The sequence below is a fragment of the Rhinolophus hipposideros genome (genome assembly GCF_964194185.1).
Source record: "Rhinolophus hipposideros genome assembly, chromosome: 6".
Taxonomy (NCBI): domain Eukaryota; kingdom Metazoa; phylum Chordata; class Mammalia; order Chiroptera; family Rhinolophidae; genus Rhinolophus; species Rhinolophus hipposideros.
This window is the reverse complement of record NC_138052.1, coordinates 76,865,210-76,885,701: the sequence shown is the minus strand read 5'-3', so window position 1 is coordinate 76,885,701 and position 20,492 is coordinate 76,865,210. Positions and strand designations below refer to the sequence as shown.

The window sequence follows — 20,492 nt, the reverse complement described above, 5'->3', positions numbered from 1 at the left end:
TCAAGCGTTAATTAAATACAGCCTCTCATTTAGAACCTCTGCCCCCCCCCTTTATTTTTCAACTTTTCATTTTGAGAATCTCTGGCATTTTAACACAAACTTAAACCCAATATTTCCCCACCTAATTAACTCCCTTTATTATTTGATCATTTTGGAAATGATAAGGAGAGATAACCACTTATTTTTTAAGAATTTAAAAATATCCATTTTTTAAATGTCAACTGATAAGGAAAACATGAGAACAGTTTAAAGAGTAAATAAAATGAAAATGCTGCTCACCTTGCCCTCCTAAAATTCCTGTTGATTTCACAACCATCTCAAGTTTTTTGTCCCATGTAAATGTTCGAATATAATCTGTTGCAGGGAGCAATATTAGCAGTAAAGTTATGTTAATAAACATAAGCAAATGACTATAGTAATTACTATTACTATTACTTCTACAATAGTTAATGTTTATTGACAATCTGGTAAGTGCTGTCCTAAGGGTTTTTTTCCCCCATATTAATTTATTTAATCCTCACAAAAACCTCACGGGACTTCACTTATAAGTGACTTTTGAATACAGACATTTTTGGTAAAGATAATGAAAATGGAAATGAGGAAACTGAATAAAAATAGAGGGTATTAGAATTTAAAAACTATTGCTTTCGAATTTTCAAATGAAAGTTGGTGAAAATATTCAATAAGCTATCACTAGACCAGGTTCAGTATGATCTTGAAATTTTATTCTGTTTTCAATCATGAACATGAATTATAAGCAAGGTATGCTGTTGACTTACCTATAATTCCAACTACCAGCTCATTGCTGGTATCATCTCGTCCAACCAGCAAAGAATAATCTATAATGAGGTGACTAGAAAGGAAGTGGGAGTCGCTACGAATTGAGGCTCTCAGCACAGCTTTGGAATGAGAACGGATATACAGAGGATTGTCTCGAACCATCTTTAAGAGATTTTCATCCAGCAGGACTACATCACAACTCTCTTTCCCAGTATCAGTTTTCACATTTCTATTCCTAAGTGAACCCTTCAAATCAAAAACCTAACAGAAAGAAAATCCTCGGTTATTTTTGTTAGTTGCTACAAATGATTAATTAATATAATTAAATTGAAAAGGCAGAAAGGTTCCCTGTAACTACTACCATTATATATACTTTTAAATTTAATTTAAAAACTTAATCATAACATGTATAACGTAAGTCGTTAAATGCATGCATAATTGTATAATACATAAAATGCATAGTGATATAACTGTATCAAATGAAACACCAAGTACTCAGTAAACATTTCAGAAATAACTGACCCATTTAATCGTCTTTAGAAAACATCACCAACTAACTCCAAATATGTATCATTGGAATAGAAAGCAGTTTAAAAATCAGACGCAAATTGTCTTAGGAAACTTAAAAGTTTTGATACCAAAACTCTGTAATTACTATGGCAGCCTAGAAACAACAGCATATCTCTAGGAATTTGGGGATGGTAGCAAAAGCAACACACTCAAAGGTCAGGGGACTTGGGTACAAGGCCAGCGACCTGAGGTGTATTTAACAGACCGCTGCTAGTCAGTTGTTTCCTGGCTCATGATGACATAAAGGGCTAGTGCCAGGATGTAAATCAATTGTATCGTGAAACACACTGTTTAGTTCAGTTGATGTTTTTCTCATAGCAAGACATTCTCAATGAAGAAGCAGTGCATTGAATTACATTCTAGTACAAGCTCCTTATCTCACCACATTCTGGAAACAATTCAAGAACCAGCACTTTGAAGGGTACTGTTCTAGAACACAGACAACCTGAGTTCTAGGTATATCTTTGTGACTGTCAAGTACTTAATTTCTCTGGGTTTTAGTTTCTCCATGTTTAAAACTGAGAGGTGGAATTATCTGCCCTCTAATTCTGTGTTTCTAGGATACTGAATATGTTAAATTTTAGGATCAGTCCACAATATTCCTGTTTATTCTTTCTTATAGGGTTCAACTAGTGAAAAGTTAAATTTGGCTGAGTAACCAATTTAATATTAACCATCACAGAAGATGTTATTCTCTAATTCAATACATTCAGGAACCAGAAGTACAAAGGGTTCTAGTAGCTAAATGCTTTGCACAGTCCAATATCCTTACCTGAGCCATCTTTCTCCCATAGAAAAGATTTTCCATGACAAGGAGATCTAACTTCTTCTCAGTGTTGTTCTGAGAATTCTTATAACCAATTCTGTAAACTCCAAGAATTTTGGCTAATGCAGTGGGCCTCTAAATCAAGAAAAGATGAAAGTTAACTCTTAGAAAAAAGGATTACTTATAACTTAATAGTGATACCTGGATTATTCATGTAATATCCAAACAGGATTTTCTATGAATATAACCAAAGGACCTTGAAAGAAACTCGAGCCCTTGAATCTCAGGAGCAAGTAGCAGCGATGCCAATAAAGAGATTAGATCCTCAACATTCTCACAACTGCTCAAATTCACACATACTATTATGACATAGGATTTCCCCAATAACATGAAATAAATCATAAATGAAAAAAGAAAACCATGTGACTCCCTCATCCTCTTACTGGGAGGGTCACTGTGCAGTGACAACTGGGCAGACCTGCGCCACAGGCTCCTCCTCTCTTCCTGCCTAAGGGACCCACGCACTCAATTCTCAACACGTTTCAAATGTCTGTCTCAGCAAATTACAAATCACTAAATGGGCAGTTATATTCATTCAATCTTAATGTTTTTAATTTACTTTTATACATATACTCGTTAAATGCAACTTGCTCGAGACCTCTTGGTTCCTCACTGGCAAAGGTAGGAAAGAGCTTGACACCACGGCATTCTATCACGTATCAGTAGCACACCAGAGATCTAGCCGTGCCCTGTTTATATCTTAGCGCGGAGGAAACTGCCATCAGGACTCTCTCTCAGGATGTGAAAAAACCCAGAAAACTCAAATTATAGATCACGGTTTGGGATTTCTACCTTTTGTTGAACAGCATTTGTAATATAATTGAAGTAGTGCGGTGCAAAATCGAGGAACGACTGGACTTCCAGACGAGGCATTTGCTTCAAAATGAATCGATCATCTACAAGGCAGAAATTTCATGTGTTTATTCACCCACAGTATTTACTGAGGTAATCTATAATAAATCATTCCAAAGATCCCAAACGATCTGTCTGCTTCATGTTTTTAAGGAATATTTTCTGATGTCACAGAGAAAATTCTGATCAGAACATGGTTCAAGTAATTCAACAGTTGAAAGGGCTTCTAAGGACATACAGAGTCAAGAAGCCTATTTTTGACAGAAAGTAACACCCTTAAATTCATAGCTAGATGACCTACTTTCTAAAACTAGTAACTAAAATTTCATAAACTCCTCTGTTAGCAATCCAATAAGTAACAGTTATGGAAGTTCTTATCAAGCAACATCGTTCCTGCTGCATTATTTCCAATAATTTTGCTTTCAGTGGGTCTGGAGAATGAAATGTGAAGCACATGGTCATGATCTTCTGCAAACCTTAGTAGGTTAGGAACTTGGACTTCCTATTATTTTCAGGCCAAATATTTCTGTTTTTGTCTTTCTCTCATTAGCTCTGCGGTACCCTTTTGAGTTTTCAAGAAGTTCTTGTTACTAATGACATTTGGAAAACTCAGGACTAAAAAATATTTAATAAGCATATGATCAATGTTTGTCTCATTACACACCATGTACATGTATATTCTTTTAAATATTTTATGACATAGCATAAAACACAAATGTAAAAACAAAACAAAAAAACAGAAAACTTTGTTTGCCAACTGACAGTACCGTACTACCTCAGCTACAGTCATTCATAAATTGTCTGAGGGAAAAAGATGGGTGCTATTTAATTAGCTAATCATTAAAAAGACTTAAACCTTCAGTCGCATAGAAAGCAGCTCCTGATTTGCCTCCTCGGGCCTGCCAGGGTGACGAGTGGGAGAGGGAGCGAATGAAATCTTCTTCACTGCTGCCCAAAATCACTTCCCGCATCTTATGAAACTCTCCCGCATAGTAGAGCCGACAGTAAAACCTGGCATTAGCATCAGAAAATTCTATACATAGAAGTGTTAAAGAAAAAAAATAAAGCTTTTATGGATCAGAAATATCTTTTTCCTCTTGTCCACTTCTCCAGTCACACCAAATACAACCATTTAATTTTCTCCATGAGTTTTTCATGTTAAGTCTACTACATCCCTAATCGTCACAATTCTGCTAAAATGATCTTCAGGGAGGATTAGAGACCATCTGATGACCACCCTTAGAGAGTTACAGAAAAATCAAACACAACATAATAAGACCCATTTCTCATTATATACCAGTTACTGTATTTTCATCACTGTACTTTTACATCTTAAATTTTACTGTATATATTATTCTGGATGATAAATTTTGGGCACACACATAGTTACACACAATTCTAGATGCCTTGTCAAGGCTCTGTGGCTTTAGGTTACAAAATAAATAATCATTTAAACATTGGAAATTAAATCAAATTATAATTTATAAATTAAATTTTAACTTCAATTAAATTCATAAATTAACTTTCTTTATAAATGAATAATGCACATTTTATAAACTAAATCTAGATTAAATAAAACTTATATCAACACACACACTTAATGTTCATTTCAAGAAAGGATCTTTACCTAGTATGAAGCTAGAAGCCACAAATAATAGTTAGCTCAATTATAATCCATGTCCCCAAACCAACAAGATTTTATCTCATACTTACGAAGCTCCACATGAGGGTTTGTGAGTTGTTTCTTTTGTGTATCTCCTCCATCTACTTCATCTAAAAGGTTTAATATCAGTAGTAAAGCCAAAGTTTTAAACAGCTATCACTTCATTTTGTCTGTTCTTTTTTCCCTGACATCACAATAAAAACTAACAAGTCAACTCTCTGTCATAGTCAAGTCACTTGAAGCAAGGATTATGTGTACAATTCAACCATGTAAACTATTACAATAAAAATGTGTGTACCCTTTAAAAGATCAATTTTTAGATTAAAAATAAGAGAATTTCGGTAAAAGAATAATTTTTCTTATATTTATGTCATTCCTATGGTAGCAATATACTAGCTCAGTTCTTACATTAAGAGTTTCCAGGGCTTCTTTCTCAGAGTCTCTGAGCAGTTTTCCTCACGTGCAGAACAATGCTTCCCCAATAGGTCGCCAAGCTTTCTTTATCGTATACTAAGATGTGTATATTATATGTAAAATAGACCAGTGTCTACTTCAGAGCTACTTTCTTTTTTATATTGACAAATTTGTCTGACAAAACTATTGCCAGATGCACTCTAATTATTGTAGACTTGAGTACTTCTTATTATCTAGAAGAACAAGTCATCCTCCAAGTTTCACATTTCAAAATTATTTTTTCTGAAGCACCAATGCCTTTTAAGGATCACAGCCCAGTAGCAGCATGGTTTACCCCCATACTCAAACACAATCAGGTAGACATATTTTTTTAAATATCAAAATGAAGGTGCACACAAATAGTCTCAACCTTACAGGGACTGGAAAAGACAGGAAACATCTGAGGGTGTAGCGGAAGAAAAACATTTGAATATACATACTGTGAGTTACATAGTGAGACAAGTATTTTACATGTGTAATGTCACTTAGTCCTTGAAAGACATTGCTTTTGCCACTTTACAGCATGACAACTAAGGATTTCTGATTCTGCCACACAGTAAGTGATAGCAATGACATCTGAGACCAGTGGACTCTGAAGGTGCCATACTTTCTCCACTCTACCACACTGAGATGTGAGAAGGAAAGAATGCCCTGCTTTCAGCACTAAGAATTATCTACTTAAGGCTTCAGGGAACACAAGCAACTAAAAACAGTCAGTCCAAGCCAAGGATAAGCACAACTGGTCTCCTTTGACGCACCTTGAGGTTCAGGGCCTTGGTTCTCCGCCCCCTCCTTGCCGGTCTGCCCAACCTGGTAGTAAGCACTGTCTGCTCCACGTAGGGTCTCTCTCTTCTGGGAAGAGAGATCAGGGCTTTTCCCTGCTGTCCCTCGGAAGAAGGACAACATTCCGGAAGCCTTTTTGGCTAAAAATAAGAGGAAACATATTAATTACAGATCACTGCAGGTGGAAAAATTAAAAATTTCAAATCATTCCCTTGTTAGCAATAACCATCTCATGAGGGTAATAAATATGAGTAACACTGACATTTCCATTTGCACAGATTATTATTCCACAGGTTTAAGGGATTTTGGGAGGGAGCAGTCAAGCATTCTTATCATCAGAAACAGAAAAAGAACAATGACTGATAGCTATATATAAAAATGTGAGAAATTCTATATAAAACCTTTTCTATATAAAACCTTTGAAAAATATCTTTCCCAGACAGTCATAATATTTTAAGCAACAAGATTAAGTTAGGGCTGAATTCCTATAGTATTACAATTAATTATACTAATACAAAACAGTATTACAAGCTACGAGAATTCAAACTTGAAGGTAACATCTTTATGTCACATTTGTGTTCTTACATTTTAATACAGCAAAATATAAAATATTGTTTTTAACATGTTTCAGAAAGTAAGTAGTACAGGATGGCCAAAAATATTACTAAAGCTTGCTCTATACTTTTATTCTTGGTTTTGAGCTTAATATGTGTGATCTGTGTATGATCTGTGAGCTTAGTATATATGATTCTAATCTTGTACATTTACCATCTACAAAATCCATACCAAATGTTCATTGTAAAGTGCTTACTGAAGGTACCAGACACCATTATGGCCTTCTACTTGTTCCTTGCTAACAGAAGTCAACATTTGGGGCAGGGGGATACAGAAGGGAGGCATGTACAGCCCCAGGAAATGACTCATGATTTATATAAGCCAGCCGGGACAACGCTGCTCACCACTTTCTCAGTCTCCTTTGCGGGAAGCGGTGGCCATGACACTCAGTTCTAACTAATAATATTAAACAGAAATATCTACTTTCCTAATAAAAGGGAACAGCTGCAGCTTATACCTCCTTCTTTCTTTCTCAAATGTAGACATTAAGTGGAATATTTTTGACCACGGGTAAAACTTAAAGTGACTCATAGAAAAACTACCCCTATGTTGTCATGACAATGCTGAGTAGCTGAACCACCGCAGATATTATTCGAGAAAAATAAACTGTCATGTGTTTAAGCCCCAATAGCCACGAGTTTTCTATTACTTGCAGTGAATACAATGCCAACTGACAAAGACCCAAGTTCAAATCCAGTGTTCTCCACTACCTGTATAACCTTGAGCAAATTCCTTAATCTAAGTCTCAACTTTCTTTCTGAAAAATGGGGATGTGTTAAATAACCCTTGTGTGGTTATTGTGGAGATTAAAGGAGATAATACATAAGAAGTTCTTTTCACAATGCCAACAACCAAAAATGAGTTGCTGTTATATTTCTTAGGTTATACACTTTGATCTGAAAACTCTAGCTAGGAAGACAGTACCTGCTTCTTTCTGCATAGACCTGTGAGTTCCTAGGAGTTACAAATTCAATAAACTTAGGAATCAAAGAAAAGCAAAATATGTATAAAAATGGATATACAAAAAAATTTTAAATCCATTATTATATTTCAAAACCAGAAGAAATAAGTCCTTGCCAGATGGCATTTCTTATTTAATGTGTTTTCTTCTTCAAACCACAATTACAAACAAAACTAATAACTACTTCTCCATTTGTAATCTTACTTGGTTGTGGTTCTGTTTCTGCTGTACGGTTTGTCTGACCTCCACTGCTCTCAGGTAACCTAATAGGGCTGCTACTCTTTGGTCTGCTGTCTAAAGTACTGAAATGAAAAACAAAGAAAAACTGGTTTTAGATTATTCAGACAGAAAACTACAAGTACTCTGATTCCTTCGTTAATCTACTCCCCACATATCCCACCCACAATATCATAGATCTGATTCGTAATTATACAAACACAGATTAGAAAATGGAAGAAAAAGTCTTAAAATGTCTACTGGACTTCAAAAAACAAAATGTTATACTATAAATGTGTATGGAAAAATATTATAAAAGCATAAGCTCTTGCTTTTATAATATTTTGCCCAAGTCCATTAGAGCTATATTAGCAAATAGATAAATCAAACAATTACAGAAAATAACCAATTTCATATTTCTCATATCATTGTGATATATAATTATATAATTCAAATAAAATTTTATCATATTAGTAAAGTTGGAAAACCTATCTCTATAAGAATCAAAATAATAAGACTATGACAATTTCTGTCTAAATGTCTAGAATACTGAACACACTAAAAGAAACGGTTTTGGGGGTTAGGGGTTTTTTGTTTGTTTGTTTTCACTATTAGAATGTCTACTTATGGAAAATTCACAAAAACAAATAGTAAGTACCTCATTAATTTTACAAATTAATATTTTTTAAAATGAAAATAATAAAGACAATTACAAATGTTTAAAATTTAAATCTACAAAATACACTGCACTTTTGTGGCAATTATCAGAAAACAGTATCTAAAGAAAGAGTTTAATGTCTTTTGCTATACTTGAATTTTCTTCTATCAATTATTGGCTAAAATGTAAGTGTGTATCCTAGAAACTTTCATGTTGATAAAACTGAAGTGTGAGCATTTAGAAAAATGACATAGCTCAATTACAATAGATTCTACTCAGTCACAGATCACCTGTTGGTTGGAAGCCCTTCTTCGGCACTGGTCCGCAGAGTTGCTTTGGACAATTCCTCTAAGGCATTTCGGTATTCTTTACAACTTAGGGTAGAAATAGGTTAAAAAATGTTAAACATTAAGCTCTCCTTTTAAAGTAAATAATATGCTTTCGAATAAGTATTGCAATATAAAAACACAATCATTGTAAGTACCCGTAATGAAACAAATACATTTAGTGAACAAAAGTTACCAAGTAGAAACTTCATGAAGAAGGCCAATGTCTTCAGACAGAATACAAAATACTACTCAACACACCAACCAGCATCAATATCCTAAACAAAGAATGTGAAGGCCTGCATACTAACATTTCAATCAAATACTTTGAGGGGTTAATTTAAAAGTATGAAACTTCAGGGTTTAGCATAATACAAAGGAAAGGAAGTTGAGAGGATTCTTTTCTATTTCAAGGTATTAAAATTATTTTTATGTTGCATTGGTGGAAAAAACAAAAATCCAACTCTTGTACTAGCAGCCTGGGAGCCCTAATTTAGACAAATCAGATGTTAGGGAACAAGAGAAGCATCTTAGGGTGTACTATTTTGCCAGGACATTAGAAAAAGGTGACTTCAACTAGAATATTTGCTTCCTAATAGTACAAAATATGTTTTTGATTTGAATGACTCTCCTACCTTTCTTATCTATTAATGTAGTATGACTAAGCAACAAAGCAAGAAGCAAATACTATCTTCGTAAAGGCCAAAGGGCAATGATAAAAAAATCTTTCATATGAAATTTTCTAAAGGAAGAAAAGCCCTCATTATCCAAACAGTAAACTCTAAATACTGAGGCATATAAATCTATCTTGTTTACCCTTGTACATCCAATACCTACTATACCACATATTGTAGACTATTCAAATATTTATTGAAAAAGTGTACTCCTTATAACCAATATATAAAAAAATCAGAATTTCAACACCTTGCAATAAAAAAAAAATTAAACATCTTAGATTCTACTTAAACTACGTTCTACCACTGCCAAGATACCGTTAAGATTAAAAAGCTTTGTTCTTTTAGAGATAATACAAATATTTCTAAAGACGGATGCTTGTTTAAGACACATGATTTACTGTGGGCATATAAATGGGCTAAGGCACAGAAACAGCATTACTCTAAGTAAGAAAAATACCTGCTATATGTGAGAAGCAGGAAGGAAATGAAATGAAGAGTACAAAGAGATATTCACATGCTATCAGGCAAATACGTTCTAAGTACTGTGTCACTAAGTAAATCGAAGGAAGGGATACAATGGTACATACTATAGTATAAAGGAAGAATGGTTAGAGGATATAAGGACTAGTAAACAACCTGCCTAGTCAATTTAGTTATTAGGAGCTTTCTTAAGAATTATCCTATAGTTATGTGGGTAAAGAGTTTCTATTTTCAGATAGAAACAGAATAAGCTATCACACCCAAAGAGCACATGTTTTTACTTATATTTAATCATTTTGCTCTGTTCTATGTGACAGATCTCAACAACAAGGCGATTAATAAATACACATAAAATATAGAAATATACCCACAGGTGGAAAAGCCCCATTAATAATACCTGAGAGCAAAGGCTATGATGGAGCTGGGTTCCTTCTCGCAGACTGCAATGGGTACCCGTTCATGTTCATGCATTAAGTAATGTTTATCTGGATCACTGCTCAAAATTTGAGGTACATAAATAAATGAGAACAAAATTAGCAACGAGTCACATACACAAACCATGAACACATTGCAAATACAGCTCAGGACAATCTTAAGTACATATTGCACAATTATAGGAATGTAATTAAGTAAGCCAAAATGTATGCAGAACTTGAACCAAACAGCCAACGAAAACATATCAACAGAAAGTTTTTGAAGGCAATTGAAAATTATCAGCATTAGTTTTCAAATCAGAGGGTTCTGGAATAGTTACTCCAAACAAAGCTTTTCCCACACTGCCAAAACATTAGGCCACATTCATCTCAAAAAGGATTTACGTTCAGTTTAAAAGACTATTATTAAGTCCGAAAGGAAAGTCTTCTAGAATTGTGGAAATGTGCTACTAGTCCAGTAAGAAAAACATAACACAGCCACTCTCCTATTATCACATGGAAACTCAAAGGTGTGACTCCATTTTAACCCAAATCTTACTCCCTCAACCTCCACCATAAACCCCAAAGGGTAACATTCACTCGTGTAACACCTATTTACTGAGCAAAACTATTATTAAGCACCTAACATGTATAATATGGTAACAATACAATAGTGAAGAAAAAAAATAGGCATGGCAGAATATATAGTACAGTGGGGTAAAACACAAATAATCCTGTAAATAAGTATAATTACCTTCTGTGGTAAGTACCATGAGGAAATCATGAGAGCACATAGCAAACAGACCTAATCTGGTTGGGGCAAGGAGCTGAGGGGAGGGTCTAGTCAAGTTCTCCTGAGAAAGACTGACAGAGTTAATGACTAAGAAGAAAGCCAGCGCATGTGCAATGGCCATAAAAAAAGAGAAACCATAACCAGTCAAGAAACTAAGATATTCGAGTCTGAAACAGAGAAAACAAGGATCTTTACATACGATTATCACAGTATGTAAGATTACTGTATCGTGAGTCTCTACTTGTCTCCTCCCCAAGACTGTGAGTTCCCGAGAGCAGTGATTTCTCCTTATTAACCTTTTACTACATCCTGGGGCACTAGAGCTGGCAATCAATAAGTGTAAATATTGACTGAATAAATAAATACATAAGTCAGATTAAGAACAAAGTCCTATTAACAAATGTCCACCTTTTGGATACACTTGTACCAATGTAATAAGAGCAGCCGGAGAAGCAAAACACTCTCACAGCCAGCTTGTATTTTTTCCCACTCTAAGGGAGCCCAATACAAACAAGATCACATAAACACTTGTATGAGTCAATGTAATTCATCACCACTGTTAGAAAAAGTACCATGTCCCAGTAAATTATTGGGTAATATCATCCTATATACAATCAGCAATAAATTTTTAGGATTCTGTGGTCAACAAATGTGGCAATATATCTTCAACAACAAAAATATATATATGTGTAAAATATATGTATATATATATTATACACATGTAACAATTATTTTTAGAACCAGTAATCTTAAGCATTAAGCAACACTAATTAACGCTTTTTTCATCCACTCATCTATCATATAACATGTTCTACAAATTACATTATACCCAAAGATTATGGTGAAGCGTCATTCAGGATTGAGAAATACCCATGTACAGTTAAATAAACATATTTAAATATGTAGAAAGTAAATCTATAGAGAGATTTTTTTTTAATTCAGTAAAAATAAAACCACCCAACAACCACTGACTCTTTGTAATACTTACAAAGGAAACGGAATAGGGTTATAGCTATTTCCTGGAAGCAAATTTGCGAAGATGGCTTTCATGGTTGATTTCTCCTTCACCTGGCTGTCTGTGGAACCCAGCAAATGTCCATCAAACACATCTAGGATGAAAAATAATCTGCTTATATGTTAATATTCAGGAAGAGTAAAAAAAAATGTATAAAGCATCGCCTTTGTTTCTTTTCCTTTTTGAACACAGGTATATGCACACAATAATTACCAACTGTGCTGTAAAATTTCTAATCTAGGAATGACTATTATGGGCCGAAACAGGAAGCAACAATGAAGCATACACTGCACTGACTCCAAGGGGTTTCTTTTTTTACACGTCAATATTTCAGAAATTGAGATCATCCTGCCATCAACGGCAGAGGCCAGGCAGTAGCCACGATGGAATTACTGCCTGACCACCCATGAATTTAGTCACAGCTGTTCATGTTGCCACTTCCCCTCAGTCATGTGTGTGCACTGGGGCCATGATATCTAAGTTTCATTACAATTTAAAAGTTATTTTGAAAGTCTGCACTACAATTAAGTAGTTACTGTTTAATAGAAAACAAGAAAAGAGAGAAGCAAGGCATAAATTTGCTATTAATGAAACATTTGTTGTTGGAGAAATGCCTGCAATTTCTCTTATTTCTTACAAAGCAACAATTGTGCTTCATGGGACTTAAGAAAGGAATATTCCCCAGAAATTAGATGAAGCTGAATAACATTCTATTACTGAGATATTTACCTGTCAAACATTGCAACTGAATAAGTAATATGATATGAAACTATACCTAAAAGAGCATGTGTCAAAGCCTGCAGAGAGTTTTTCTCTTTTGGATCAAGTACGGTAAAAGTGACGAACTGTACCTTCGGAAATGCTGGCTGTATCTAATTCAGAGGGCACTCCCATCGACTGCTCAGATATGACTTCAGGTGGAGAAGGCAACTGGAGATGCGTAGAACTGGTGGAGCTCTGACTGGACAAGGCTGTTAAGAAGCGGTCCTCTAAAAAGAAACACAAACTTACATGAGTCATTTAAAAATATTAAGTCCATTTCTACCTGATAGTAATGTTTCTACAATGCCAACTCATATTTTTACTTCATAAACCAAAGGATTTTAGCTTCCTAAAAATTATTGAGGACATTTTGGTGCATATTTTAGAAACGGATTCAAAAATCCAGACAGGCCATATGATTTGACTAGAATCACACCTGGGTGACAGCACTGTGACCGGCAACCAAGGCTGACTCCTATACAGTATTCTTTGCACAACACCAGAATGCCTACCTAAATACTAGTTCATTCAGTTTAATAGAGAATTAAGTCATGACACTATTGGGTAAAGAAAAAAAATCATGCTTATTTTCAGGGTAGAAATTCATTTAATTATAATAGGAAAATGCCACGAACTCTAAGTTGAGGTCTTGTTCTACAATAATAGTCTAAGTAAATTTTCCAACAAATTTTCTAGGATGCCAAGTTAGTTAATGAACTACTGTGAAAAACAGCTAGAGGAGATTTTAGTAACATAAAAATATTAAGTTAAACTTTGTAAGATTTTTGCAGTGAAACCGGGGAGTTGACTTTGGAACAAGCAAAACAGAAATTGAATCTTTCTTCTGTTTGGTCTTCCCCCAACAGCAGCCTTCTCTGTTTATAGTATATTTCAGGAACCTAATTTCTCTTCTTGTAATATACTTTATGATAATCTTATGATAAACTCACAGTGCTATAAATGCTCTACAGGAAGGAAAAAAATAAGTCTATGAACAATTGCATCAGAAAATAAATCTCAAAATTAGCAGTTAAAAACAACTACTAGACTAAGAAATTGCCTTAAATCCAATGCAGGTGATCATTAGACTCAAGGACCAACCTTTTTCTCCATTTTGAAGTCCCGGAGAAATATTTCTTGGTGACGCATCCACTGCACTTATCTGTAGAAAAGAAAATACTTTGTTCTTAATATGACTAAAATCACATTAAAAAAATTTTAACCAAGTAAATCTTAAACTTTTTGGTCTCAGGACCCCTACAATTTCTTAAGAATTATTAAGACACTCAGCTTTTATATGGGTTGATCTTCCAATTTTTACCTTACTAGAAATTAAAACAGAACATTTTAGAATATGCATTTATTAATTCATTTAAAAATAACAATAAACCCATTCCCTATTAATATAAACAATGTATCTTTTCATTTTAAAAACAGCTATTTTCAAAAAACTGGTAATGGAGTGGCACTGTTTTACACTTTTACAAAACTTTAATGTCTAGCTTAATAGATGACATTCTTAATAGATGAATTCTCCTCTGGCTTCTGCATTTAATCTATTGAGCTACATTATTATGACTGAAGTGTATAAAAAATATTCAGCCTCACACTGATATGTACTTGAAAAAAAATCTCATAGAACCCTTGAAAGGGTCTTGGACACCCAGGAGTCCTTGAACCACACTCTGAGAATATTGTTCTAGACAGTAGCTCACTTCGTAGTATTGAAGCAACTAGGAGCTACTTATGATTATCCATTAAATCTAGAAACCTTTCATTATTCATTGGACTTTCTCAAGTCCCATTATCCATAGATAAGATATATTTTAGAATGACTATAAGCTCTGTGCACAATTTGATTATAAAGTAATTTCTTAGATTGCTGCTTAGAACATTCTTAGATTTACTCACCATACCAGAGAGACCTTCCTGGCCACACTATATAAAATAAGCCACCATCACCCACTCCCTTGGCAATACTCTCCATCTCCCTTATTTTTTTCTCCATAGCCTTTTTTCCATTGGTTTTTAAATAGTTATCGATTCATCTGTTTATTTTCAATCTCCTCCTCATTAGGCAAATGTTCACTGGGGACAGTGACTATGGTCTTTGTTCACAAATGTATGCCTCGTACCTAGAACAGCACCCAAAAGCACTCAAGAACTACTTATCAAATCAATGAATATAAAGGTAGTGCTACATCAAATATATGGTGATGGAAAGAGAACTGACTCTGGTTGGTGAACACACAGTGTGATAATCAGGTGATGTATTACAGAATTGTATACGTGAAATCTATGTAACTTTACTAATTGTCACTCCAATAAACTTTAATTAAAAAATAGATAAAGGCAGTGCTACACATTTTCAAATCAACTTTCAATCTTTCAAAAAAGACAATCATCTGTTGAATGATTTTGTAGTTTCAATTCTGTGTCTATATATAATTAAAGATCTTACACTACTAGCTCTGCAGTTTCTTCAGTGGGCAAATAGAAAAGCCACCAGCAATCTGTGCTAGCCATTGACAGTCCTAGACTACTGGGCAAATAGTACTATACAAATCATCTTCAGTAATCCTTCTTCTTCCTATCACCTAATCTTTTAGAAAAAGTGATTCCTATACAGTTATTTATGAGACAAAAAGGAAGAATTCATTTATATATAAGTCACACAAAGATTTAAGGTACATGGAGCCATCATTCCATGAAAATATTCCTCTATAGATATTATACACTTGTACAAAAAGAGATGTGTTTACGGTCCCAAATCAGTAACCTTCAAGTAGGGAGAATTATCCAGGTAGGCCTGACCTGATCACAAGTTCTTTAAATCTGTGTCTAGACGTCAGACACAAAAGAATATAGAGATCTGAAACATAACAGAATTTGATGTATTGTTGTAGGCTTTGAAAATGGAAGGGGCCACATGGCAAGGAAAGCAGGCAGCCTCTTTGAGTTGAGAATCATTTCTGGTTGACTACAAACAACAACAGGGTCCGCAGTCTTATAACCACCAGGATCTGAGTTATGTCAACAACCTAGATGAGCCTGGAAGAGGACCCTGAGCCTCAGATAACAGCCCTGGCTGAAACCTTCATTGCAGCTGTGAGACTGAGCAGAGAATCCAGGCCCACTGTGTCAGACCCGACTCACTGCAAGGTAATACCTTTGTGTTTTAGGCCACCAAGTCGGTGGTAATTAGTTATGCAGCAAGACAAAACTAACAGGAATGGCTAATTAAATCAGTATGTAGAACTAACCCAGCGCAGATCCCTTAAGAAAAGCTTCTCACTTACGCACAGAGACAAAGAACACAGTAAAATAAATTAGAACTATATTATACACTCACAGCATCCACACTTTGTCCTTTATAGCACCTACTGCCACCGAGATGCTAACCCCAGTGATGCCAGTAGACAGTAGCTTTTGATAAATGTTTCCAACAAATAAATTATAATATATTTTATTTTAGGCTAAGATAAAATATTAATCCAGGTTATGTCTCCTTGAAACCTCACAACTTTAAAACGAAAAACCCTATTTAATATTATTAATAAAGTATGTATTAAACTACCATTTCTAAATGTCATAAATGAAATTAATTATAATATTTATATCAGTAAAGGCCTGAAGACCAAACTACATCTTATTACCTTGCTTTCTTCCCCTTGTCTCATTCTTCCAGGACTTGGAGGAACTGAAGGCCGCTTTCTACCCTTTTCCTGCTGGAAAAGGTCCTGCAACCTACAGTTAAAGGGGGAAAAAAGAAAACAAACAAACAAACAAACAAAAAGAATATGGTTTTTGTTTCTAATATCCTAAATAACATTTACAAATTTTCTCCTTATAGCTTTGAAGCTACGATAATTCGATTTTCCTAACATTTTGATTGCAATAGATTTTAAAGTTGTACATAACAAAGACTAAATTTTTGTCTTATTTCTAATCAATTAATCAAGAGCCGTTACTGATATGACTATACTTACAAAGAAATAGCAAGTTATTATAAGAGACAGCATAACATAACAAAGGCCTTAGGGACCAGTACACCTGGGCTCAAAGCCCAGCTCTGACAATTAACAGCTGGGTAACTTGAGCAACTCTCTGAAGTCTTGGAAGGCCGTAGTTTGCTCCTCTGTAAAATGAAAATAGTACACACGTTGTCGGACTCATAAGACCCAATAAAAGAGTGAATGTTTACCACCTCTCACTTCTTAGAATGGCTATTATCAACAAGACAAGAAATAACAAGTGTTGGAGAAGCTGTGGAGAAAAGAAACCCTCATACATTGCTGGTGGGGTTGTAAATTGGTACAACCACTATGGAAAACAGGATGGAGGTTTTTCAAGAAATTAAGAATAGAGCTAACAGCAATCCCTCTTCTGGGTAAATACCCCAAAATTTGAAAATATTTATTTGGATTAGACATACGTACTTCCATGTTCATGGCAGCATTATTCACTGTAGCCAAGATACGGAAAAAACAGTGTCCCTTGATGGATGATTGGATAAAAATGTGGTACATATAATATACAATGGAATACTACTCAGCCATTATAAAGGATGAAATATTGATATTTGTTGACAATATGGATGGATCTTGAAAGTGTTGTGCTAAGTGAAATAAGTCAGATGGAAAATGACAAGAACCGTATGATTTCACTCATATGTGGGATATAAAACAGAAAGTAACAAACGAACACGAACAAACAAAACAAACATAAACACAAATAACAGTATGGTGGTTCCCAGAGGGGAGGGGTCGGGCATTAAGAGGGAAATGGGGGGTCAAATACATATGGTGACAGAAGGAGACTAGACTTTGGGTGGTGAGCACACAGCACAATATACAGAATTGCACATCTGAAATTTATGTCATGTTATTCTTAACCAATGTTACCCCAATGAATTTAATTTAAAAAAAGAGTAGATGTTCGTCTAGTACCTTACTTAGTGCTTAGCATAATCCAAGTGCTCAACAAATAAATGATATCATAATCTAAATGAACACTTAGATAAGCATAAAGGGAAATATTTCACAAAATAAATATTTAAATAAAGGTATAAGACACAATAATTCACATATATTAGATTCAATGAGCACACACACTTTAAGTATTTGAAACAGCATTAGCGGCTACTCTAATCTTTAGTTTTAGTCTTCACAAATTACCTAAAGATTAGCACATTTATTTTAAAAGATGAAACGATGTGGGGGTGGTAGTGGAGACAGAAAATAAAATCTTCTACAACTTGAGAGTACAATGAAATGTCCATAGTTAATAAAGACATTTAAATTAAAAACATCATGGCAGAGCAAATTATTAAAGAAACACCAGTCTGCAAAGTCATACCTGTTATTCCAGGCTTGTAGCACTTCACAGAGGCTCTGTTTCTTGGCAATGAGTGACTCAAAGATTGACTGTAGTTGCTGAGGGGTATCTACAGAGGAAGACATTAGCCTTGCTTGCATCTTCTCAATCCAGTTCTTGAACTCCCCTTCTTCCATCTACAAGAAACAGAAAAAATTCCAGCCACCTGAGACACACCTCAAAAGACACTTCCAATGAGTTAACAGTTAACTTTTGGGTTTCTGTCAAAGAAGTAAATTACCTCTTTTTGTGCAAAGATATCTTCCATTTTTTCCTCTCTTGTTTTGCTAAATGTATCAGTTTTCAAAGATGCAAGTCTTTCATCAATAGCAAGGTAAACCTGTGAAACTCTTAACAGTATAAAGATTAAACACTTTAGAAAAGTAGAATCAAATTTTCTCATCTCATATAGATAGAAAAAAGATGTCACAAATAAAACTTTAACTATAATGTTTTATATAATTAATAATCATATATCATTTTGCAGAACAAAAACGACCTGAAAGTATATACATCAAAATTTTAACAGTTGTTATGTCCGACAGGGTTTGTCTTCTTTTTTAATACTATTATGTACTGTCTACATTTTTGTTTCTTTTACATAATGCATATACAACACACAATTAGAAAAATGCAGTTACTTACATTTTCAAAGAAAGCTGCATGAACAAACCTGATATTTACAACAACAGCTATAGATTACAGGCAGTACTGAACAAAAAAGATGATGAAAGAAATTAAAACTTACTTTTGAAAGAAGTCCTTTAGATCCTGAAGAAGGGACACTTTTAATGGGACCTGACGTTTAATGAATACTTTGGGGAGTGGAACACATACTTCAAGGAGCCGAATGGGAGAATAACTGAGAGAAGAAAATACACGTGATAGAAAAGTGAAAAATATTTTAATATTTTGAGTAAAGGTAAATCATGATGGTCAACTAAATCCTATGAGGCATAAGAAATAATAATAAAGTTTCCATAAAATGGCATTTTAAAACAATTATAAAAATGCTGAACACAACTTTGAACCATTATAAATATTCTCCCCAATTTTGGAAGAATTTTGTTTTTTCACTGCACTGTGATGTCACCATTTATCCCTCCTGTGTTTTAAAAACAAACAGGACTAGGACACAAACCTCTACAACTGAGGAGCGCGACTCCTTCCTACAATTAGCTGGGACAGGTGCTCACTACCTCCCTGGCTCCTGAGAATTCTCCAGGAGTCTCTTTTTCCTCTCCACCTGAAGGTGTAAGTCGTCTAGTAAGTGCTATACCCCACCTATGCCCTAGGGTCATGGTTAAAAGCTCTTGCTTCAAAAAGGAAATAAGGTCCAATTACAAATATCTCTTGAGGGCCGATTTTGTGTCAAGTGCTGTTTTAGGTGCTGAGGATACAGCACTAAGCAAGGGCCAGATTCCTGCCCTCAGGATTCAGGAATAATATTTGGGTAACAAACAAGACAAATAAATGCTTATAATGTGTATTATATCACATGGTAAGTGCTAAGGAGAAAAATAAAGCTGAAGGAAGCAGGGAATGAGGTGATAGGGAGTCAAGGCAGGTGAAATCTGAACAAAGACAGGAAGTAAGGAAAGCAGGCTGATGTCTGAGGTAAGGGGGGGGCGGGTTTCACACAGGGAAAAGTAAATGCAAGGTCCCAGGGAGGAGCCTACATGACCTAACTGAGGCCCAGCCAGGACACCAGTGAGGGGGCAGGCAGAGCACGTAGGAGCTTATAGGCCCATAAATGGACTCTGGGTGAAACGCCCATTAGAAGGTGTGGCCTGGCCTGATTTTCCTTTAACAGGATCATTCTGACCGCTGTGTGGAGAACAGGGCTGCAGGGGTCAAGGCCAAAGGGAAACTGGTTGAGGCTACTGCAATAATCTAGTGAAAGATAACAGGTTCAACCCAGAGTGGAAGTGGTGGTGAGAAGTGAGTGTTCAGAGTCTGGATATATTTTGAAGGCAGAACCTGAAGGTTTTCTCAAATCATTTAATACCGCAGTGTAACTACCCATCTCTGAACTAGTGATTTTAGCTCTATCCAGAATATCCGATTATCCTTATGTTCGATTATCCTAGTTAATGTCTTAGCAAAAATTCTGACAAATTCTCAGATGCAAAAACAGAAACAGTGGTTAAGAGTAACACCTGTAGCAGCAGGTCTACTAGTTCGTATTATGACTTCATCACTTGCTAGCTCTATAAGTGAGCTATAAGCTCTCCATATGAGGGTATATAATAATATCTATTTCCCAGGGGAAG

The 20,492-nt window shown here is 35.0% G+C and overlaps 1 protein-coding gene across 5 annotated transcripts in view; it reads right to left on the bottom strand.

The window, feature by feature from the left end:
• PIKFYVE (phosphoinositide kinase, FYVE-type zinc finger containing) overlaps positions 1-20,492 on the bottom strand; it is a 73,564-nt gene that overhangs the window by 3,729 nt on the left and 49,343 nt on the right. For all 5 annotated transcript variants that reach the window (XM_081052325.1, XM_081052324.1, XM_081052327.1 and 2 more), the window contains 17 exons: positions 18,968-19,081; positions 18,461-18,569; positions 18,202-18,356; positions 16,500-16,590; positions 13,945-14,005; positions 12,933-13,070; positions 12,055-12,175; positions 10,258-10,353; positions 8,668-8,751; positions 7,708-7,805; positions 5,903-6,067; positions 4,742-4,801; positions 3,885-4,061; positions 2,969-3,072; positions 2,123-2,251; positions 780-1,041; positions 280-354 (listed from right to left, as the gene is read on the bottom strand). In XM_081052325.1, the coding sequence (XP_080908451.1) occupies positions 280-354; positions 780-1,041; positions 2,123-2,251; positions 2,969-3,072; positions 3,885-4,061; positions 4,742-4,801; positions 5,903-6,067; positions 7,708-7,805; positions 8,668-8,751; positions 10,258-10,353; positions 12,055-12,175; positions 12,933-13,070; positions 13,945-14,005; positions 16,500-16,590; positions 18,202-18,356; positions 18,461-18,569; positions 18,968-19,081 (2,039 nt within the window). The remainder of the gene's footprint in view (positions 1-279; positions 355-779; positions 1,042-2,122; positions 2,252-2,968; positions 3,073-3,884; positions 4,062-4,741; positions 4,802-5,902; positions 6,068-7,707; positions 7,806-8,667; positions 8,752-10,257; positions 10,354-12,054; positions 12,176-12,932; positions 13,071-13,944; positions 14,006-16,499; positions 16,591-18,201; positions 18,357-18,460; positions 18,570-18,967; positions 19,082-20,492) is intronic.